General features: G+C 47.2%; 1 protein-coding gene across 1 annotated transcript; it reads right to left on the reverse strand.

Moving 5' to 3' along the window:
* Positions 1-2,560: 2,560 nt before the first annotated feature.
* Positions 2,561-4,044, reverse strand: LOC115317162. Its single transcript, XM_040210856.3, has 2 exons — positions 4,029-4,044; positions 2,561-3,720 (listed from the first exon to the last, which is right to left on the reverse strand). The coding sequence occupies exons 1-2, from the start codon at positions 4,042-4,044 to the stop codon at positions 2,561-2,563; spliced, it is 1,176 nt and encodes a 391-aa protein (XP_040066790.1).
* Positions 4,045-24,641: the final 20,597 nt, after the last annotated feature.

Here is a 24,641-nt window from a genome sequence, read left to right on the forward strand (position 1 = left end):
AGTGTTTAATGATTCCCATCCCAGCATGGCTTTTAATTCAGAGATACTTGCATAAGTGTTATAGTTATTGCTGACAAATTGTGCCGCTTGATTCTGTACCTTTTCTAATTTTTCGATAAGATAATCTTGGTATGGGTCCCAAATGATGCATGCATAGTCGAGTATTGACCTAACATGCAAAATATAAAGAGTTTCTTTCACCTCTGTTGAAGCGCCCTTAAAATTCCTCCGGATAAAATATAACATTTTGCTTGCCTTTGCTATTGTATAGTCAATATGATTGTGCCATTTAAGTGATTGGGTGAAATTAACTCCTAAGTATTTACAGTCGCTTACTCTGCGGGTTATTGCATTTTTAATGATATAGCTGGCGGGAGACCTTGATACATTTTTTGTGAAGCTGAGATAATTACATTTTCCAATATTTAAACTCATTTTCCACTTATCACACCAGTGTTCTATTTTATCTAGGTCGCTTTGCAATATTTCTATGTCCATTGTTGAATATATTTGTCTATAAACAACGCAATCGTCCGCAAACAACTTAATCGGCGATTGAATGTCAGTTACAATATCATTAATATAAATTAAGAACAATAATGGTCCCAAGACACTGCCTTGGGGTACTCCTGAACTCACAGTTATAGGTAATGACTTGCTACCATTTAAAACCACGCACTGCTCTCGGCCACTTAAGTAATTTTTTATCCTCTTTTGAATATTGTTAGTTATATTTAAAGATGCTAATTTCTTCAGTAGTAGGTGGTGTGGTACAGTATCAAAGGCTTTACGAAAATCAAGGAAAATTGCATCTACATTAGTATTGCTGTCAAGTGATTTTGAAATGTAATGTTGAAATTCTGCCAGTTGTGTGTTACATGAACACCCTCTGCGAAAGCCATGCTGGGAAGGGGCAAGAAATTTACAGGATTCCAGCTAATCAAAAACTTCACTATATATAATATGTTCCAACAATTTGCAACTAATTGACGTCAAAGATATAGGCCTATAATTTTCTACAAGTTTTTTATTCCCTGACTTGAAAACAGGAATAACATTTGCTACCTTCCAATCGTGTGGAACTGCCCCAGTTTCAAGGGAAATTTTAAACATGAGGCATAAATACTGGGCTATAATATCTCGACACTTACAAAGAACAACCGATGGTAATCCATCAGGTCCGGTTGCCTTCGAGGTATTCATTTCACGCAAGAGGCAAGTAATACCGTTAACATCAATTTCAATATCTGCCATTGTGTTACCAGAAATAACAGATACTGGTGATTCATCGCTGGTTGTTTCTTGAGAAAATACTGATTTGAAGTAAGAATTAAAACATTCTGCCTTCTCAGCATCACTCTTGATTATTGTATTGTTAACATTTAAGTATGGGATAGAAATATCGTCTTTTCTACTTGTTTTAACGTAATTCCAGAACACTTTGGGATTTCGCTTAAGATCATCGTTTAGCCGGGAGAAAGATAACTTCTTTGCTTTTCTTATAGATAACTTTAATATGTAATTAATTTCCTTTAGCCTTTGCAGGTTTATTGGACAGCCATCTCTGGAAACCCTTCTATATGCACACCGCGCTCTTCTTACGAGTTTACGAATTTCAATATTAAACCATGGTTTTTGTTTTCGTTTTTGTCGAATAATCCTCGATGGTACAAAAGTGTCGATTAAGTTTGTTATCTTATTATGAAAGATGCTCCACAGATCTTCTAGACAGTGCGATTCTGCAAAGCATAAAAAGGTTGAAAAATAGCTGTCCAATTCAGTGCCGATGGCGTCAAAGTTTCCTCTCTCATACATGAATACCTTGCGTGGAAGTTGTGCCCTCTCGGGTGCTCCAGATACATTTAGCGTTGCAACAACCACACTATGGTCACTTATTCCAGGATACACCCCGACCTGAGCTACAATATTAGGGTCATTACATAAGACCAAGTCTAGAATGGCGTTCAACCTCGTCGGCTGCTGCACATATTGATTGAAGCCGAAAGTGCCCAATACCTCTGTAAACACAGTGTTAAAGCGTGATTTAACAATACATTCTGTTGTTTCAGTAGACCAGTTAAAATCTGGCAGATTAAAATCACCACCTAGAAAAACACTGTCAGGAATCATTGATAACATGTCACAGAGCAAACAAATTGAAGTTTCACTGTTATCAGGGGGGGCGGTAGAAGGTCCCGAACACGAGAGCAGTTCCCCTTGGGAAAAAGACCCGACACCAGACAGACTCGGGAGCATTTTCGAAAACCAGTTCACGACTAGTCCATCTATTAGAAATTAGTAGAAAAACTCCCCCACCGTGCCGATGTCTGTCTCTGCGATAAACTGTAAAACCCGCCGGAAATACCTCAGCGTCACTAACAGTATCATCTAACCAAGACTCCGTCCCCATAAACACTTCAGGTTTAAGGGTCTCCAACAAAAGTGCAAACTCGTCTACTTTATTTTTGATGCTACGGCAATTTACCAATAGTACTGAAGGCGCCTGTTTTGTAGCTGTAGCCTCATGATTGCTTGGGCCATCTTTAGGCTTTCCGACCCGTCATTCGTGTTCTCTTGGTTGGCCAGGCGCCCGATATAAAACAGGTTGTCTCGTTTTGCTGTCCCAGATAAACGTCTGTCCATTGATAACCAGTTTATCGTGGTTGAAATGAACCTTGTTCTCTTTGTTCTGCCTTTTCTCCTTCGCATAATTCCAAAGTTGACGCCTCTTTTCTTGGACTGCAAGACTAAAATCCTCGGAGACACTGAATGAAGTATTCTTGAATTTAAAAGCACTTCGCCACACAGACTCTTTGACCTTCCAACCCGGGAAGTTGACTACAATTGGTCTGTTTTTCCCATCTTTGTGTTTCCCCAATCGGTGGGCTCTTTCAATTAAAACATCGAGCGATAACACGTTTTTGAAGATTTTTGTGATCAGCCTTTCCGATTCTTCCCACGTTTCACTGCGAGAGTTGTCGGGAACTCCGAAAAATACCAAATTTGTCCTCCTGCTTCTGTTTTCAAGATCATCTAATTTTGCTTCTAATTTCCTGCCACTTCCTTCAATCTGCAAAACACGTTTTTCAATATCATTAGTTTTCAAGCTTATGGTATCAAACTTCCTCTCAAGATCAGCTTGTTTTGCCTCAATACCAGCTAACTTTCCCAAAACAGTCATTTGACCAGATTGCAATTCCAACAAAATGGTCTCAATTTTCCCAAGCTGTTCAATCTGTGCCTTAGTCATTGGACCGGGGCTTAGCTCCACGTCTCCCGACAAAAGCAACAAGGTCTCAAAAAACGATAGTTCACAGCACAAAGACATCAATGTAGCAATCACCCAAGAGCCAGCAAAATGCATGTATCTACAAAGCACACGTTTGTCGATTGGGCACGACACTCTGAGAAGCATTACATTGCTCGTTCGGCAACATTTTGAATGATTTAAATAACTAACCTGGTACATGGAGCAGCGTGAGTATGGGCCGAAAAGAGTGTCGTGCCCCAGCGGCTGAAGGCGAAGTAGCTCCCTTTTATGGCAACGGTGCAGCGGATCCGGAAACGTCCCTCGATGCCTGGCCATCTGTCCGTCTTCAAGATGACACAGAAACGTTTCTGGAAAATCCGGTGGCTCGAGGGGACGATGAGTTGACGAAAAGAAGGTCGTCGCTGGCCATGACTCGTTAGTTAGAAGTTTGAGAAGTGCATTGTTATGAACTCCGGAAATCAAATTCAAAATCTATTAGTTTAAGAGAGCCCGTGTGTGCCTATGCTTGTAGCTCTGCGAGAGTTCAGGAGTTGATGGAGAGGAGACCAAAGCAGTAACAAGCAGTTGCGCTGCAGCGTGCGACTGCAGGAGTGTTGGACATTGCACTGCACTCTCGTTTAACCAATAGCTTCGGCAGAAATTTTTTTCGAGCACACTTTTTCCAACAAGCTAATTACAAGTGCCTCAAATGACAGATTTCGAGCTATCAAAACCTTTGCAACAATAATGCGGGAAGTAAGAAAATTTGTTTCATTACTTATTTCGTCGCTCATGCTGCAATTTACACGTGCTGCTATGGAAGCAACAGGTATAAGGGGACGTCCATCAATCATTCTTTACATTTCTATCATCCAAATTTCGAAACTCTATGTGGAATATGTGCAAGCACTATGCAAATTCATCTGTGCAACAGTGATAAATGCATTGCTGAAATGTCATTGTCATGTAGGTAGCACACTTTCAGCATTGTCACATGTCCTTTATGGGTTATTTTGGGTAGAACTTATGGTAATCTTACATCCAGTTAGATCATACAACAAAAAGCTTAAAATAAAATTAATCAATATCTCAAAGCTGTTGGCTTCTTGCTAACTGCGCAGCACGGTTGAGCCCCTAACTGTTGCAGTTTCCTAAATTCCAATTGATGTTTAAGTAGCAAAACAATAAATATTAGTTCAAGCAATTATTTGATCTAGTTAGAGAACTCTCTGACATAATTTTTTCATAATTATCTGCAAAGCCTGATCAGCAAAAGGTAAAAGCAATAGCCACGGTCATAACAAAGCATCTTGCATTAGAAATGGACAGCCAGAAGATACCTATCCAGACACTTACACTTAGCCGAAGAAATGGTTGGCAATAAGGTCTCGGGCCTCGTTGCTCTCAGCACGGTTGGCTGCTACGGGCTCAACGGGAACGTCAGCGGGGATGGCGGCCACGGGTGTCCTGCAGGGGTACCTCTAGGCCAGGTTGTGGAGGGCACAGCACGCGACAATGATGTCGCAGCACCGTTCTGGAGCCATTCGGAGCTCAGCGTGAAGGCAATGGAACCTCTGCTTGAGTTGGCCGATTTGTCCTGTACAGAGCGCATGGATCAAAACCACATGCTATTCCTTCCCTGAAACCCAATAGCGAAATCGGACAACAGCGCGGAACGCAAATACTCAAGAGGATGACACGCAACATGGACCAATTTACAGCTGAATTCAAATTGCAAATTGGCTGCGGTGCCCGATATCACACCTCCTAATTTTTCCAGCCCAAGCTCCAGCCCATTGCTCCAGGATATCAAAAGCTGGGCATTATACATACCATCTTATTTTCCTTTCGAATTATTTTTACACTGTGTTCACATCCGGGGTCACCTGAGGTTAGCCTGTGCAATGTGTTTTATAGAAAGCAACAAGCAAAGCGCAGCTTTATTCAAGCGCTATCCTCAAAGGGTTTTGTGAATATGCCTCCAAGCAAACACCTACATATGCACAGGCCAATATGTTAGAATGTTTTGCTACCTGATTGCTGCCAACGCTGTAAGAATTACCTTGTAACCAAGCTTTATACTGCAACAAATACAGTACCATCAAAATTTCATTCTACATGTTACTTGTGAGACAGTGTGAAAAGAGAAAGAGAACCAGACTCTTGTCTTGTTGAGCCATTCCCCTTCCACTCTCCAGGAATAGATGTCCGTGGTAGCGCTACCCATCTACACTTGTCATTGATCAATAAGAATCCGTCTTGTAAGTCTGGGAGATGTAAGACGTAAAGGACTTGATATAACGCCTTATTCAAGTACTCCTACCCTTTGATCGTGCCGCTAGTGTTCCTATTAGTTAGTGGTCCACGCACCGCCATTTTTGGCTCAAGTGGAAGCTCCTGGACGCATGCGGCAAAAGTTTTGGTAGAGGGTCTTATGGCGCTTTCACAACGGAATCTCAACCAAGGTTTGCCTGAACATTTGAGATTGCAGCGACTCATCATCAGTCGTGAATGACGTGTAAGATGGTGTCTAGAGACTATTTGTGGAAACTTGTTATTGCATGCTCAACTTCAACATTGTCCAAAATGATTCCTTGGCACTACTCTTAAATCCGCCGATGAGAGCAGAATGGGTCATGCTAGGAATGTACTCTTGGCCAATCGGTCAAGGCGGACAGCAACACACAATCGTTTGCGACTTACAGCGATGTGCCGCTATTTTTCGATCACCCGCATCTTAGCACGCACGAGCTTAGCTGTACTTGTGCACTCAATATGAGTACATACATATCTAGCACGTTTAGTTAGTTTCCATTAAACAGACCGAAAGTGACATTTCAAAAAGTAGACATATGAAAGTGCCAAGGCACAGCGTTACTTCCAATGCTGTGTCTAGGAAATAAATTCCATTACCATTAATGCTCCTTTTTGTCCAATAAACAAAATATCAACTTCCGTCCCGGTCTTGCAGAGCACTGGCACCTTAGGTGAGTTAAGTGCTTTTCCCCATTATTGCCAGTCCTGGGGACCTAAGACATAACTGAGGTTCGGCATTTTCAGTCTCAAGCGATAAAACCCAATAAATTGTGGTAAGGTAAGTTTCGAAAGTTTGATTTTAAGCCTAAATGGTCAGTACTTTAGACCATTACAGGTGCATGTGACCGAGTAGACAGAGTATAGAAGCATGTGACCGAGTAGTCAACTATCTTATCTTCGTGTTTTCAAACTATTCTGTTGGAAGCACACTTTAGGAAGTATTTGGATTTGTCGTCGATGCAATTTGCGTTCCTTTGTTCATCAAGTTTGCTGTGGTCGTCTAGAGGGCGCATTTGGAGCGTCTTCATTGTTTGTCAAGCCATTTGGTCTTACTTTTCTTCTGGGAGGAATGGAATGTCAATCTGTTCCTATTGTAGAGAGCATAAAAAAAACCCAAAGCTGTTTAAACAGCCTCTCTCAAGGTGCTATCTGGTTAGAGGAAAGCAGCTTTAATAGTCCTCCACATGTGAAGAACAAAAAGGCGTGCCAAGAATTACGTTTGCGAATTTTGCGATTTAGAATTTGTCGTCACAGCACATGTATAACCAAGGTTACGTTTGCCATGTCCGCAAGTGTTGCTGCTTGACGAATAACTCAGATATGAACCTAATCTACTGCATTCTCGACAAACCTGCTTGAAAGAAGTGTAACTGGTCTATAGATATTCACCAAAAAAGGCAGTAAGCTTTCGACTAAAAATATTCATCGATAAAAACTAAAAAGTTTATACTCACAATAACAACCGAAAAAGTATGCCGATTCCAGAAAAATAAAAACTGGAGTCGCAGAACCCTAGGCAGCTATTATAAGTAGTATTGATTCGTAATCTCAGGATACTACTTTCATCTTGCTTACTTGAAACCACAGTATCTTATTCCTCGTTAGATTAATATAAAAATTGGTATTAATATTTTTTATGCCATAAAGAATAGCAATAGACGTAAGGAGCATGCACGTGTTGCATATGTTACGTCAAGACAGCTAGTCGTCTCGAAATGTCTTGCATTAATATCTCTGTGCCCTTCACAATATATGGCCTAGATTTGCCGTTCAACAATGCTTCTTGTCGTCGTGTGTGCCGCATTGTATGCGACCTCGGCTGCCGATGACGGCGACAGGAATGGCATCGTCATGTTACGTCCTCGATTTTCTCCTGGAGGCTCTTCTTTGTGAGGCAAGTGGCGAAAACGCGCCTGAAAAGCGCAGAGGCCACCAATGCTATATGACACAGGAGGTGGTGAGAACGAAACCCCAAATATCTGCCAGTAGGGGTTGGCTACCTGTAACCAGAGAAGCTTAGCCCACTGCCACTCCTGGTTACCAGTACATTCAGAAAGGGAAGGGAACCTTTGTCTTTGCGCTCGACCGTGAATTGTAGCGACTCATCCACCGAGTTCAGGTGCTTTAGAAGACGATCCACTTCTCTGGTTTTAACGACGCAGAAGCAATCGTCCACGCAACGCAGGAACGTTCTGTCCCATTAGGAGGTTTTAGAATAGCGCACGCTAAAGCTTTGCGTACGCAAAGAATAGCGTCGTCGCCACTGTGCATGCTCCGAACGCAAACCAGGTTTTGCGCTTTGCGTGCGCAATTTTAACGTGCGATATTTCTCGGAAATAGCGTGCGTACGCAAAGAGTCGTTGCGCTTCTCCAAAGAGGATTCGTGATAAGAAGTTGGCTTAAGCCAAGACGAGCAGAGTTAAAAAAATAGCGGCTTCCAGGATCATGTTGGCGGCTGCGTTGGCGGCGTCGTGAGTGCGACGTCGGCAGCATCCTCGCGACTGCGACTTTCAATACGGGACGACATTGTTCTCGGTTTGGCAACGATCAACGGCAACTAGATCCTTGCGACGCGCGAACATTTCTCGGCGAAGGTACGATGTACGAAGGTCAGTACACGAGACTTCTCTTCCGAGGCGGCGCAAGCGGACAGGACCGGTCAACCGCTCGCGTCGCATTCTCATGTTTAAACAAATCTACAATAACACTTGGAAAAAAAAACTTTTTTTTCTAAAGTTACAGCATTTCGTGTGTGAAATAAAAATTGTGACTGTATCTTGGGGGCGTCGCATGCGCGAGCTGTTTGGGCTTCTGCGTCGCGACAGAGAAACGCTATTCTAAAACTCTCTTGCGTCGCGCACGCTAATACAAACGCTAAATTTAGCGCTAGCGTGCGCTAAAATTGCGTACGTTATTCTAAAACTCTCTGTTGTCGTGCGTATAAACGTTCGGCACGGTTCTACGACGTAAACATCGTGGCTAGGAACGTGACACAACTGGGACGTGAAATTACAGTGTACTAGAATACGGGGTAGTGTTTGGACCGTCGCGCTCGGCAATAGGAGCTTATAAGACTGCGGCGCTGCAGTCGACAGGGCAGCAAAAAGTCGCTGCGTTCCGCGCGTGCGGCCACACGTGCGCTTGCACAGGGTGCACCCGCTCCACCACCACCATACTGGCCCTAATGCCTATCCGTCAGTGTTGAAACCTATCACGATCTACACCACACGCCTCACGCGAGCCGCTCCGACCCCAACATTCCAGTATTCTAGTACACCGTAGTGAAATACCACACGCCTTTGCCATTGAGGAAATTGGCGATGTCTGCATTAGTGCACCTTCTCTCGCGCTGCGCGAGAAAGAAAATGTGTTTCTTTGGGGGTTAAATAGTCTGTTAATTAGGAAGAAAAAAGAAGAAGAAAGATAATATTTCCCTCAAGTTATAAGCTTTCTCATGAGATGCCCCTCAGAGCTGCTGAACTAGTAGCTTTTCGGGAAGCATTAACACATTCAGGCAATTCCTCGTCGTTTTTGGATAATAGTCACTGACTCTCGATCCTCCCTTTAATCACTCCAGCTCCCAGGCCTGAAGAGCCCAGCAGTACTATATCCTTGGAGGATAAAATTGTAGTAAATGCTGCACAGAATATTAAGGTGCAACCCCACCCTTGGTTAGATGTGATTCTGAACTAACAAATGGCGGTGGGGTCGCCTTCTAGGCCTGTACATCAATGTGAGAAGTCGCGTGTGGTGGCGCTTCGATAGAGTGATGGGGTATTTTTCTATATCCTGAATATGACATCTCTTCTCCCGTGCTTGCTTTTCTTTGCACGAGCTTTCTTTAAGACGCGCACGGCTGCGCCACTTCTCGTGCAAGGGGGCCAGTTGCCTACGCTCCGAGTTCACGTCTCCAACAAATGTGGGCAGAACAAAACACGAAAATCGTCCTGAGACAAATGGTGACACACATGCACAGCAAAACAACAAACCATTTGAAAAATATAAAATTTCCTCTGCGCCGTTTTCTGTGATTTCAGAAACCAATTACACGTATTTTAAAGTTGATCAGATTTATATGACGGGCCGGCCCTTTTGTCGTACATGTGTTCGGCTCTCTGTGGATTTTCAGGAAAAAGTGATGACGTGCTTGCCTCGGCATTCCAACATTATAGCCTGAAGAGTTAAAAACTTCAAGAATCAAGACAAGTGAACTATTTTCTGGCGGTCATGGTGTCTTATTTAGATAGCTGAGCGTTTATTTTGACCAAAATTACGAGACTGGAAAACACAAAAATTGAGAATCAGGTTTAGATGTTCAGTTTGGTAAACCCAAAGTAGGAGCGGTACGGGAGTCATAATTAACAGTGTCGAGGTTAAAAATTAACTCCCAGCTATAAATTATAAGAATTAATTTTAATAAGAGTTCAGTGATAAATGCAATGACTGTCTAGGCAAAGATTCTGGGTCTGTGCATAGCTTTTGCACAAAGTTTAAGCAATGTAGTACCAGTCTTGCTGTGGTGATTATGCGCGCAAGTAGCGGTGTGCAAAAATGAAAAAGGTACAAACGGCTAGAGTTTGACGTTTTCTAAAATATAGTGTAAGCACGCACATGGTACGCTGATTAAGACTGAAACAGCCCTACTTCTTACATTAGGGTTGAGCGTATCAAAAATTTAAGGGTGCATCAAAAGCTAAAGCTTGTACGCATATACCCTCAGATTTGGGGTAGGTTGTCTCCTGATTGTTTACAACAGAAAGAGAGAAACATTGTAACTCTCGGTTGATAGAAAGACTCCACCTGCTGACAGCTATCAATCATCTCGGCGCCCATTATGAGTATTCACTGCATGCCAACGGTCGGGTGCTTAGAACGAATTTTCCCACTTGATTTCATACAATCGCAGTTGTTCTTGACAGACAATATTGTTTTCTCAGGCAAGCGGTCACATGTGAAGTTTAAAATATTTTGTATTGATTGTGGAAAACGTGGCAAGTTGCATAGGTTTTTTTTGTTTTTGTTTTTCTTACAATTCATGAAATAGAATGTTTTTGGGTTATCTTAGTCTCTAGTGCATGTAGCACACAGAAGAGCACGAACTAAATCGCCGTGAGAAACGAAAACAATAATGATAAACAAGCGTGTAATCAAGCGAAAACTGAGGGCATTGCGCATGTGCAGAAGGTAAACTTTTTCCCACTAAATACATTCTCAGTAGAGTATTTGGTTTTATCGTGCGAGCTAAGCGGAAGGTAAAAGTGCGAGCATGCTGCCCGTAAAAACTCTTAAAATGAACAAGCGCACCATTCAATTCATGGAGCTCGCATTTATAGCTTTTAGTGTGCTCAAACCCTTTAAAACACAAATATAATCAATTATAATATTTTAATTCCTTTTATTAGGTGCGCTTATGTGTTCCAATTCTTTTTTGACGTTTGTGTTCACGTGCTATTTTTGTTAGTCATATAATATTTTTCCAGATGTCCGACAACTATAGTCTGTATCATCATACACTCTTAAAAAGAAGAGTCGCTATTGACTCTCTTTGGGGGGTATCTGCACGCCGCAGATTCGACACCTCCACGACTCTTGTTTAAAAAAGAGTCCTGCGACTCTCATCACACTGGAGTCATGGTAGTGTATGGGCGACTCCAGGTGACGTAGTCAACTGCGACTCTTTAACGACTCTTATCCAACGGAGAAAATGAGTCACAGGACTCCTTCCTGATAATCCCCGTGACTCTTTAACAAGATTTGTGTGGACCCTCCTTTTATGAAGTGTCCCCCGACTCCTATCGCAAAAGAGTCATGGGAGTGTATGAGCGACTCTCTGAAAGATAGTGCTGTTCCTCACTTTGTCAGGAGTATAGCAGCCCTAGTCGAGTGTCAGTTTGTTGAACAAACGGAGGCATTGTGATCATTAGGAGACATCCTGCCGCCTGCGAGGTTCAACTTGAATTTCGCTAAGAAAAGGGTACTAACATCAACTGTGTGAAAGTGTAAAAGTTGAAATGGAAACTTCGATTCCACCTAAAAGAAGCGGTGACATCAATTGTCTGCAAGTGTAAACGTCGAAATATAGAAATAATATCTTACAATTACCTTTATTGAAACATGGAAAGATGAATGATGATGGTCTTAACGATGGTGAACTGAATGCTGCTCTAAAATGTATCATGAAACACTACAGAAGCTTTCAGGACAGCATTCTTTTGTTGCATTGGAATTTGCACACTTCAAAAAAATTAAACGTTTTTTTTTTGAATGGACAGCTTAACTTTCTATTAGTTTGATCACACTTATCATATTGCCGCGCCCAGGGCAGAGAAAGCAACGCTCGGTCACGGACCTCCAGAAAGTTCTCGTTTATTCATGTACCGCACGTAACTTCTATCATTTATTCCTGCTTTTGTTTTCTAGAAAGTGCGTGTTCATTCTCGCCCGATCACGCGACCCTCGAGCCGCTTTTGCCGAATCTTCGAGATAGCGACGCACTCTAGATAAGAGGCCGTCCGCGACCTTGTCGAGTCAGTTTTGCCCCAGCGTTCGACTCTGCTGACACGCCGACTTCGACGCCCGCGACGATCTGCTTTCTTTTGTTTTCTTCTTTATTTTTGGCGCAAGTTCGCCACATGAAACGTTTATTTATTTCTGTTTATTTCTTGTTTATTGGTCACCACCCGTGACATTCTGGTGGAGGTGCGGGATAATCACATGTCCGTACAGCGCAGCCCTCCAAGTTCCCGCAGTACAAGTCCAAACCCAAGCTCCGGAGGACCCGACGAAGACCAGATCGAGACCCGGTTAAGTCGCCGCATCCGAGGTCTACCCCCGGAACACGGACTTCTGCCACCCACGACCAAGCCGAAGACGACGATGGCCAACCAGGCGCAGACCCCGGCCGCTTCTGCCGTTGTGTACCTGCCGATCGCACCCAGGACTCCAACGGCTTTCCACGGAGACGTCCACGAGGACGTTGAAGACTGGCTGCAACACTACGAACGTGTAGCCCGCCACAACGGATGGACGACTGAACAATGCCTCCACAATCTCTACTTCACGCTTGAAGGAACTGCGAGGCATTAGTTTGAAAACCACGAAGCGTTCTTCACTACGTGGGAGTTCTGCGCCGCGGAGTTGATGCGAACGTTCCTCAACCACCACCGTCGGCAGCGAGCGGAGGACCTTCTCCAAACAAGGGTGCAGGGCCCCAACGAAAGCGTGACCAGCTTCGTAGAGGATGTCATGCGCCTATGTGCCTGAGCCGATCCGGAGGCAGCCGATGAGAAGAAGCTTCGCGTCTTCATGCGTAGCGTGAAGGCTGAAATTTTTGGGGGCCTTGTCCGCCATCCCCCGACAACCGTCGACGGTTTTGTGGCTGAAGCCACTAACATCGAGCGAGCGCTGTCGGCCCGAGCAAGCCATTACCATCGACTCGCCGGCGTGCCTGCTCCTCGAACCGCCGCATCTTGCCGACTAGACCTGAACGCCACCGGTGTCGACGGCCTTCGGGAAATCGTCCGCGACATCGTCCGGGAGGAGCTCCGCAAGCTGCTGCCTGCTGCCAACCAGCCGGCTGAGCTGTCGATCGCCGAAGTGGTGCGCGAAGAAGTCCAGCGGGCAATTCAGCCGGAGGCTCCTGCCTGCGTAGCACCACCCGAAGAGCCCGCCTGACCTACGCCGCAGTGGCCCGACGGCCACCGCCTCCTCCTCCAGCCTATGTTGCGCCGCTCCGACGTCGTTGTCCTGCGCCGCAGCACGACCACCACCGCGACGACCAGGTGCAGTACGCCGCCCAAGAGCCCCGCGCACGTCGGAAGACCGACGTGTGGGGAACGCCCGACCGACGCCCACTGTGTTTCCACTGCGGAGAAGCAAACCACACCTACCGCCAATGCCCATACCAACGACTCGGGCTGCGCGGGTTTCACCCAAACGACCCACGCCCCCGTAATGGTGAACGCCCTACGGAGATCGTCGAGTACCTGCGACGACCTCAGTCCCCGAGCCTGCGTCCCGCCGAGAGTTCCGGTCGCCTTTCCCCCGACGTCCAGCTTCGCCCATGCACCGACCCCGACGTGAAAGCCTGTCGCCCCTCGCTCTTCGCCGGGGAAACTAGGCGCGGCAACCCCTGGAGGTGGAGTTGCCGAAGACGACCGACGTAAAGAGCCTCCAAGAACGACGGAGCGCACCCACTCTCGCGACGCTACGCATCACAACGACGCTCCTGCTTCGGTGTCCAACAACCTAAACGTTGTTATCGACGGCCTCGACTCATCGGCACTCGTGGACACCGGAGCAGACTACTCAGTCTTGAGTGGGAGGCTCTCACGCCGCCTTCGAAAAGTCATGACGCCGTGGGATGGACCACAAATAAGAACCGCCGGAGGACACCTGATTACACCAGTCGGGAGATGCACTGCTCGCGTCGAGATTCATGGCGAAACATGCCCTGTGAAGTTCGTCGTTCTGCAAGACTGTTCGAGGGACGTCATTTCGGAATGGACTTCATGTGTGAATACGGCGCCATCATCGACCTTGCGGAGAACAAGCTAACGCTTCGGAAGCCTGTCCCATCGGTGGAAAATACCAAGCGACGTTAGCTGCAGTGCGAGCCCTCGCCAGCCACGTAAACCTGCCGCCGATGTCGAGTGTGTTTGTGCCCGTCGGGACCGAAGGAGCCACCTGCGGTGTAGCACTACTGGAAGGAAGCGTCCAACTTCTCCTCGGACGAGGGATTTGCATTGCAAGAGGCGTAACCGAACTCCAGGACGGGCGTACAGTAGTAGCCCTTGTCACCACCGTCCGGCAAGAGTCGCAGCACCTTACAAAGGGTACAGCTGTGGGCTACGTCGAGGAAATTGAAGACTCAGCCGCGATCGCCGTGATCTCAGAAGACGCCTCTCCGACGCAGAACAAGACAATCACGTCGTCAGAGCTCGACATCGACCTATCCCTCCCAGCCCCACAACGACGACAACTTCGTGACCTTCTCGCCGAGTTCAGTGAGTGCTTCTCCGCGTCGTCGAAAGTGCGCCAAACGACGGTTGCGAAACATCGGATAATTACTGATGACGACGCACTCCCTGTGCATCGCCCGCCGTACAGGGTCTCCCTGAAAGAAAGGGAAGCCATCCAGCAGCAGGTACAAGAAATGCTTGACGACGACATTGTCCAGCCCTCAAGCACTCCGTGGGCTTCACCGGTAGTCCTGGTGAAAAAGAAAGACGGGACTCTTCGGTTCTGCGTGGACTATCGCCGACTGAACGCCGTAACAAAAAAAGTGAAAGCCGTTTACCACTCCCTGTAACGCCGAATTGGAGCGCAGCTCTTGAGGAGGAGGAGGGGAGGGTACTGAGGGCCACGTGTTCTCGGGGGGGGGGGGGGGGGGTCACGTGACCTCGGGGGTCACGTGCCCCCTCAGAGGTCACGTGACCTCGGGAGGGGGTCACGTGACTCCCCAGGTCACGTGACCCCCGGGTCACGTGACCAAAATTTTTCCGCTAGATTTAGCGGGGAAATTTTTTCCGCTAGATTTAGCGGGGAAAGTTTTCCGCTAGATTTAGCGGGGAAATTTTTTCCGCTAGATTTATCGGGGAAATTTTTTCCGCTATATTTAGCGGGGAAATTTTCCCGCCAGATTTAGCGGGGAAATTTTTTCCGCTAGATTTAGCGGGGAAATTTTTTCCGCTACATTTAGCGGGGAAATTTTTTCCGCTAGGATTTAGCGGGGAAAGTTTTCCGCTAGATTTAGCGGGAAAATTTTTTCCGCTAGATTTGACGGGGAAATTTTCCCGCTAGATTTAGCGGGGAAATTTTTCCGCTAGATTTAGCGGGGAAATTTTTTCCGCTAGATTTAGCGGGGAAAGTTTTCCGCTAGATTTAGCGGGAAAATTTTTTCCGCTAGATTTGACGGGGAAATTTTTCCGCTAGATTTAGCGGGGAAATTTTTTCCGCTAGATTTAGCGGGGAAATTTTTTCCGCTAGGTTTAGCGGGGAAATTTTTCCGCTAGATTTAGCGGGGAAATTTTTTCCGCTAGATTTAGCGGGGAAATTTACCCATAATGCACCGCGCGGTTACGCCGACGGCGACGCCGACGGCGACGGCGACGGCGACGGCGACGGCGACGGCGACGCCGCTCAAGCCGGGAACGGGCCCCTAAGAGCTGCGCTCTAAAAAGGACGTCTACCCGCTGCCACGCATCGACGACACCCTGGACCGGCTACGCCACGCCCGATACTTTTCGTCGATGGACTTGAAGAGCGGGTACTGGCAGATTGCGGTCGACGAACGAGATCGTGAGAAGACGACCTTTGTCACGCCGGACGGACTGTATGAGTTTAAAGTAATGCCGTTCGGGCTGTGCACAGCGCCGGCAACCTTCCAGCGCGTTATGGACACCGTCCTTGCCGGCTTAAAATGGCAAAGCTGTCTCGTCTACCTCGACGATGTTGTGGTCTTCGCAAGCGAATTCGACGAGCACCTGAGACAACTGCGAGCCGTGCTACAGGCCTTCAAAGCTGCTGGGCTGACCCTCAAGCCTTCCAAGTGTCGGTTCGCCTATAATGAGCTCAAATTCTTGGGCCACGTCGTGAGTGCTCAGGGTGTAAGCCCTGATCCCGCTAAGACGTCCGCTGTCGCCGAGTTCCCCATGCCATCAGACAAGAAGACCGTTCGAAGATTCCTTGGGCTGTGCGCCTATTACAGACGTGTCGTTCGTGACTTTGCGCAAATTTCTGCACCGCTGACGCATCTGACGAAAGACGACGTGCAGTTCCAGTGGGGAAAGGAGCAAGAGCAAGCGTTCGACGAACTCAAGCGAAGGCTCCAGTCGCCCCCTATCCTCGGACATTTTGACCAGTCGGCGGAGACTGAAATCCACACGGACGCCAGCAATACCGGTCTCGGTGCGGTACTCGTTCAGCGACAAGAAGGGGCAGAGAGAGTAATCGCGTACGCAAGCCGGGCGCTAAGGCAGAACAAAATTATTCAACGACCGCCAAAGAATGTCTTGCTGTCGTCTGGGCGATAACCAAGTTCCGCCAGTACTTGTACGGGATCCCGTTTCGCGTGGTCACAAACCACTACGCCCTCTGCTGGCTCGGAAACCTCAAGGATCCGTCCGGACGCCTCGCCCGCTGGAGCCTTCGACTGCAGGAATTCGACGTAACCATTGTGCATAAGTCCGGCCGCAAGCATAATGACGCTGACTGTTTGTCTAGGGCTCCAGTCGAACCTCCAAACTCCGGCGCGGACGACGATGACGACGCCCGTTTCCTAGGCGCAGTTAACGCTACCGACATGAGGGCACTGCAACGCGACGACGCGGAACTTAGCTCCGTGATCGACAACCTCGAAGGTCGAGGAGGCTCTGTCCCACGGGTCTTTTTTCGGGACCTACCGAGCTTTGTCCTGCGGCGAGGCGTGCTCTTCAGAAAGAATTTCGGAACCAGCGAAACCCCCTCGCTACTGGTTGTTCCCGCCAGCCCCCGAGAAGAAATTTTTCAAGCGTGCCACGACGACCCAACGGCCGGACATCTCGGCTACAGCATTACCCTTGCCCGGATTCGTGACAAGTACTACTGGTCAAAGCTTCCGAAGACCGTCCATCTCTACACACGATCGTGCCATGAGTGCCAGCGACGCAAGAAACCACCGTCAAAGCCAACAGGTCTCCTTCAGCCGATTACCCCGCCAACCAAGCCCTTCCAGCAAATTGGAATGGATTTGCTGGGTCCTTTTCCACCGTCGACGATGGGGAACCGCAGGATAATCGTCGCCACCGATTATCTTACTCGTTACGCCGAGACGAAAGCCCTTCCTTCGGGGACTGCTGTCGAAGTCGCCAAGTTCTTCATTGAGTCCATCGTCCTCCGCCATGGCGCCCCCGAAGTACTGATCACAGACCGAGGGTCATCGTTTATGGCACAGTTGACCCAAGAGATCCTGCGTCTAAGCCACACGGAACACCGTCGAACAACGGCATACCATCCGCAGACCAACGGGTTGACGGAGCGGCTCAAAAAAAAAATCGCCGACATGGTCTCTATGTACGTCGACGTGGAGCACAAGACCTGGGACGAAGTGCTGCCCTACGTCACGTTCGCCCACAACACAGCAGTGCAAGAGACCACAGGAGTGACGCCCTTCCAGCTGGTGTATGGCCGGGTGGTGACGACTATGCTAGACTCTATGTTGCCGCACGAGTCAGTCGACGACGGGAGCGATGACGCCCAGGTGGTTGCTCAACGGGCAGAAGATTGGTTGATTGGTTGATTGGGGTTTTTTTGGCGCATCAGCAACTAAGGCTATATTGCGTCAAGCTTAGACTATGGCAATTCGGGTTTAAGAAGAGGAAAGAGCTATAGTAGCGAAAAATATGATAAAGCCATGAACATGAATGTGTATAAGTGTAAACAATATGACAATGAATTTAGGATAGAAAGTAAAATCACAGTCGGTGTAGAAGGCCGATATCTGTGAGGAAATTAAAAACACAACTATATGGAATGAGCGGTTCGTCACCTAGTAGTAGGGCAAGGTGTAGTGGAATGTGTTCTTTATAAAGCAGTGAGTAGTGTTTATACCGGCATTGGTCATACATAGGGCATTCAATGAGTATGTGCATAATACTTACAGGTAGGTTGCAGTGCACACATTCAGGGGCATCCTCCCCGCTCAAGAGGTGTCCATGTGTAAGACGAGTATGACCGATTCGTAGCCTACACAGTACGACTTCATGAAAGCGCTCCCGATGTCGGGCGCTCTCCCACTCGCCTAGAAGAGGTTTGATTGCGTGTAGTTTGTTGCGGGTTTCGCTGTTCCACTGCAGCTGCCACTTTGCTTTGATGCAACGTTTCAGAGAATTGTGGTAATCTTTGTAGGGTATTTGGTGTGTGTCAATTTCTCTAACATTAGCAGAACTGGCTGCACTATCAGCTGCTTCATTTCCAGGAATGACAACATGGCTAGGAACCCAGCATAAGACTATGTCAAAATTTTTCGTTGCAGCCAGGATTATCTTGTCTTTTAACTCGGAAACCAGTGGGTTTTTTTCACGGTTCATTGATGCGACAGCCTTGAGAGAGCTTAAAGAGTCGGTGTAGATTACAGCGTGAGAAAGGCGTTTTTTGATTATGTAATCAACAGCTAACAACAAACCATAAAGCTCTGCTGTTAGTATAGAGGCTTTTGAATTTATTCTCTTCACCTGATTTACCGATGGTCCCACCATAGCACAGCCTACTACGGAGTCTTTTTTTGTCCCGTCTGTATAAAAACTGGCATACTTGTGATATTTGGTCAGAAGCTCAAAGAAGTTCTGCCTTATGACTTCCTGTGGAACATTCTTTTTGTTATACTTGGTCAGTGTAAGGTCAAAATGTATCTGGCAGTTGTTCCATGGAGCTATATCCGGAGGGTATTGGACCAACCGAGGCTTTGCATCCATCCCAACGGATTGTGCTGCAGTATTATTCCTCATAGAAAAAGGGGGGACTGTGGAAGGTTTGTTTTCAAATGTGCGTTGGAACTTCATCGTCTCAATATTATCTCGAACGGGGTGCTCCGCGACCGAGCGAACCCTGACAGAGTACATAAAACCCAGGGAAAACCTCCTATACTCCAGGGACAATTCGTTTGCTTCCGCGTAAAGGCTAAGCACTGGGGAGGTACGAAATGCACCAGTAGCCAGTCGCAGTCCTTGATGATGAATAGGGTCTAACATCTTTAGAACTGACGCCCGAGCAGAGTTATAGACAATACAACCATAATCAAGCTGGGAGCGAATGACTGAGTGATAGATACGCAGCAGACACAGTCGGTCCGAGCCCCATGATGCATGTGACAAGACCTTAAGGATGTTTAGAGATTTAAGGTACTTGAGTTTTAATCTCTTAATGTGTGGAACGAAAGTCAACTTGGAATCGAGCACAAGGCCCAAAAACTTGTGCTCATTTTTTACAACAATAGGAGAACCATACATGTTCAAAAACTGTTCCTGAAGAGCACCCCGTCGACGAGAAAAGTTGACACAAGCTGTTTTTTCGGGAGAAAATTTAAACCCATTCGTATCGGCCCATCTGACCAAATTATTGACCGCAAGTTGAACGCGACGTTCACAAATTGAGAGATTACAGGATGAAACGGAGATCTGGAGATCATCAACGTATAAGGAATATTGCACCGAAGGAGGAATTACACGGCCAATGGAATTAAGTTTGACGATAAAAAGAGTGACACTCAGTACACCCCCCTGAGGGACTCCATTCTCCTGTAAAAACTCCCTAGAGAGAGTTTTTCCCAGCCTCACGCAGAACGTACGGTGCTGCAGGTAACTCTGTATGGCACTCAACATTCGGCCACGGAAACCAAGATCGAATAAATCTTGCAGAATGCCGTAACGCCAGGCTGTGTCGTATGCTTTTTCCAAATCAAAGAAGATGGATAGACACTGTTGTCTGTTGACAAACGCCTCACGTACGAAGGTCTCAAAGCGGACGAGATGATCGACAGTGGACCGTGCTGACCGAAAGCCACACTGGAACTTATCAGGGCAGCTGTTTCGTTCTAGAAAAAACATGAGTCTCTTGTTAATCATCCTTTCTAATGTCTTGGAAAGACAGCTAGTTAGAGCTATTCGTCTGTAGCTAGATGCACAAGAGGGATCTTTGCCGGGCTTAAACACTGGTACAACCACAGTGGTCTTCCAGGAGGATGGAAAGTGGCCCTCGAGCCAAACTCTATTAAAAAGGTACAAAATTAGCTCCATAGTGGATGGATGAAGATGTTCGAGCATTTTATAATGAATACCATCTGGTCCAGGGGCAGTTTGTTTGGAACAAATAAGTGCCATTTGAAGTTCGTATAATGTAAATAGAGTGTTGTAGGGTTCGTGCGTGCCACCTGATGTGATATCAGCTTTTTTTTCTGCATTGATCTTGTATCGCTGGAACGTTAGGGTGTAATGTTCCGAACTGGAGACATACTCGAAGTGTTCACCGAGGATGTTGGCCTGTTCCTCAAGGCTTGCAGAACAAACTCCATTCTGACTCAAGAGTGGGACAGTGAATGCCCGGTAAGAGCCGTCAATTTTATGTACGCGATCCCAGACTTCCTTTGCAGATACAGTGCTGTTAATTGAAGAAGCGTACCCCCTAAAACTTTTTTTCTTAGCTTGCCTTCTAATCCACCTCGCCTGGGACCTTTTTCTCTTAAATTCAATAAGATTGTGTGTTGTAGGGTAGCGCCTAAATATACCCCACGCTCGATTTTGTTCTTTTTTGGCCAAACGGCAATCTTTGTTCCACCAAGGCTTTGGTCTCCTGGGCAGATGCGAGGACGTCATGGGGATGGAGAGAATGGCAACTTGTAAAATGTGCTGAGTGATATGTTGAGTGGCTTTATTGATATCGAGATCGTCAAGTGATGTGCATACAAAAAGAGATGATTCTTTAAAGGTAGGCCAGTTGGCATTTTCGAATTTCCAACGAGGACAGCGTGTTGGGACTGTCATGGGAAGATGGTTAAATTCTAAGATGATGGGAAAGTGGTCACTTCCGTGAGGATTCGGTATGACCTTGCATGAAAGTAATGGGAATAATGATGGGTGACAAATAGATAGGTTAATGGAAGTGAAAGTGTGAGTTGCTGAGCTAAAATATGTAGATTCATTTGTGTTCAGCAGGCACAATCCCGCAGAAAGCAAAAAACGTTCAACAAGGGCCCCTCTAGAATCCCGTCTGTCACTACCCCACACGGGATTGTGTGCATTAAAATCTCCTAAAAGTAAAAAAGGTGAAGGAAGTTGATTAACAAGGTCTTCTAGCTCCTCCATATGTAACTGATAATTGGGAGGTGCATACAATGAGCAGACTGTAATTATTCGATCTAACAAAATACGTGTAGCCACCGCCTCAAGTGAAGTCTGCAGGGCTACCTCGTTAGAAGGAATTGAACGTTGGACAACCACCGCAACACCTCCAGCTGCGTGAGCTGCGTGAGCTGCACGTGTGCGGTCCCTACGAAACACCTGGAAGTGTTTTAAAACATTGGTGTGGGTGGTTTTTAGGTGCGTTTCCTGTAAGCAACATGCAATGGGCCGGTGATCCTCTAAAAGATCGCTCACATCATCGTAGTTAGACAGGAGGCCTCTACAATTCCACTGAAGGAAGAAAGACATTTATCTTCAATAAAGGAAACGCCTCAAAAGTGTTTTACGCAAAAATTGTGAAATGTAGTTTATGTGTCTTTTGGTGCCACAATCCGTGGGATGGTTTTCTTTTTTGCAGTGTCTTTAGGCCGTCCTCCAGCCTCGCAGCAGGCCGAGGAAACAGAGCCTGTTTGAGAGAGAGGAAGGTCCTCATCGGAGAGTGGGACGCTCACATCCATCTTCTCATCCAATGAGACCTTGGGTTTTTTGGGCGGTAGAGGTGAATCTGACCGCCCAGGCTTTGAAGAGCTGCCAGAGGCACGGGGAGGCAGCCCCCGACCCCGGCCAGAAGGGCCAGCTAGTGCCGGTGACGACACGTCTGGCTCCTTGGAGGGTGCAGCACCCTCCTTAGAGGGCACAATACAGTCATTGGAGCATGAAGGCAGTGGGTTGCCCACTGTCTTCGGACGTACGTAAAAGGACCCTTGTGGAGATGACAGGTCTTCCGGGGAAGTCTGCGTCTCCACGGATGCCATAGACAGGGGGGGTCCCCTTCGCACTGCCTCGGCATATGAACCCCTTGTCTTGAAGGCAAGCTGTTCTCTAGCGTCTTGGTAGCTGAGATTGTGTTTGACTTTAAATGTAATTATCTCCTTTTCTTGCTTCCATTTCGGACATGTGCGTGAAAATGCGGGGTGTGGTCCGCCACAGTTTATGCATTTATGGTCGTTTTCACATATGTCAGCGACGTGGTCAGTGGCACTACATTTCGCACAAGTTTCTCGGCCGCGGCAGTTTCGGGAGCCATGCCCAAAACGCTGGCAACGAAAGCACCGCTGTGGGTTTGGAATGAAAGGACGAACTCTGCAGTTTAGATACCCTGCCTTCATGGTGGAAGGCAGAGAGTGGAGTTCAAAAGTCAGGACTAGGTGTCTGGTTGGTATCTCCTGTCCGTCTCGTCGTAGCGTGATTCGCCGCACGGCCACAACAGCACTCCGACGCAGCCCTTCAAGGATTTCTTCTTCAGTACACTGAAGGAGGTCATCCTCAGAGATGACGCCGCGGACAGTATTTAAAGTCCGGTGCGGGGTTACACAAACTTGGTGTTCACCTAAGCCAGTCAACTTCAGTAATGCTGTGCTTTGAGTTTTGTTTTCTACCTCAACGAGGAGGTCTCCAGCAAGTGTTTTTGCCTTGTAATTCTTTCCAATCGTCTGCTCTAGGACCTTAGAGACAAGGAAAGGTGACATCTTTGATAACGGTAGAGAGTCGTTCGCAGCATGAAGTACAAGAAATCGTGAAAAGGTGTCGGGTCTTTGGCTTTTTCAAAAGTAGGGGGAGCGGGGCGAACCCTTTTGGGGGGTCGCTCTGCTCGGGGTTTAGAAGAGAGGGGAGCCATAAAAAGGCAAAGGGTGTTCAGAATCTGTGGCGCACCGCCCACCACAGAGCCCAACGCGGGAATAGCTAACACCCCATAACAAATATGGCTTTGCTGGAAGCATTACTCTATTAGCGCTACCCAGAAACTATAACCAAGTGTGGATCTGGACGAGAGTATCTGTCACCACCCAAGGTTAGCCCTTGCCGCCAAAGAAGTTGAAAAGGAAAGAAGAGAAATGAGAAGAGTGAAAAGGAGGAGGAGACAAGGGTGAAAGAAGGGAGGGGATAGTAGAAGTAGTGGCGACTAGACTGAATCATCCTGGCCGGGCCTTACCAGGACTCCCGTCTATGAGAAGCAGGGGCCGAAGTGGTGTATTGCCTCGCCCGGGGGGCCCCGAAGGGTCCAAACCTACCCCGGGCTTGGCTCAACCACCAGGATGCCCTTTTCCCCAGACACGGGAAAGCCACGCACATTCAGACGTGGGCGGGCGAACCCGCATGGCTCGGGGTCCGTGGAGACGCCACTCTCCAAACACCTGCTTTCACAGGTGCCCCCTGCGGGAACGGGCAGAAGAGGTCCGCCAGCTAGTCAGACTACGAATTCAAGACCAGCAACATGTCGACGCTCGCCGGTATAATCTTCGTCGCCGCGAGGACCACTTCCAGCCCGGAGACAGAGTTTGGGTGTGGACGCCGATTCGTCGTCGCGGTCTCAGCGAAAAACTCCTTAAAGGCCGCCCGCAAGCAGAGAGAAGGAACCCGACCCTCACTTTCCTTCTCGCCACTGTGAAAGGAGGAAATTGCCTCTCGTTTCCTCCTCGCCATTTTCCGATTTTTTTTCTTTTTTTTTTTTTGACAAGTTTGGGGTGGAGGAAATGAAAGCTTCGAGGATTTGAAAAGATTATCCAGAAGCCAGCCGGCACATCTGCGACAAGGAGCTGACCGAGTAGCTGTTTTGAGCGAGCTTGGAACTTGCTCTTCCCAACGAGTTGCATTGGCTCTTTTTTAGCATTGGTTTGGAAGACGATTCTTTGCTGTTTTGAGAGCACAAATGCCTTGTTCTGCTCAAAGAAGTAGTCACTGAAGTATCAATTTTAATATAAATATCTGATTTGGCATCTTTCGTTGTTTAGGCGGATTCATGGCGACAACGGGAAGTACGAGCGGCGTTTTCTGTATATCAGAAATGGCGCTCCATAGACCAGTGGTTCTGAATCATCATGGTTCGTAACCGGCAGAGGTTACGGTGGATCCCATCCGTAGTGGGTCTAGTACTTTTCGGTGAAGAACGTTTTGCTGTAGGGCATTTCAATGCGGACTTTTTGGTGCACAGACATTTCAGTGTACGGACTTTTTGCTGCAAAGACTTTTCGGTGTGGGACTTTTCGGTGCGCGGATATTTCGGTGCACGGACATTTTGATACATGGACATTCGACGCTATGGTTTGCTCGCCGGTATCTTTTTTCCAACGTACGCAGACACGCTTCACATCGTGTTCGTGCGTTGAGTTGATAGAGATAGTCTCCTCTATAAGGTTTTGCCT

Source organism: Ixodes scapularis, unplaced genomic scaffold (assembly GCF_016920785.2).
Source record: "Ixodes scapularis isolate PalLabHiFi unplaced genomic scaffold, ASM1692078v2 PGA_scaffold12__126_contigs__length_90152505, whole genome shotgun sequence".
NCBI lineage: Eukaryota > Metazoa > Arthropoda > Arachnida > Ixodida > Ixodidae > Ixodes > Ixodes scapularis.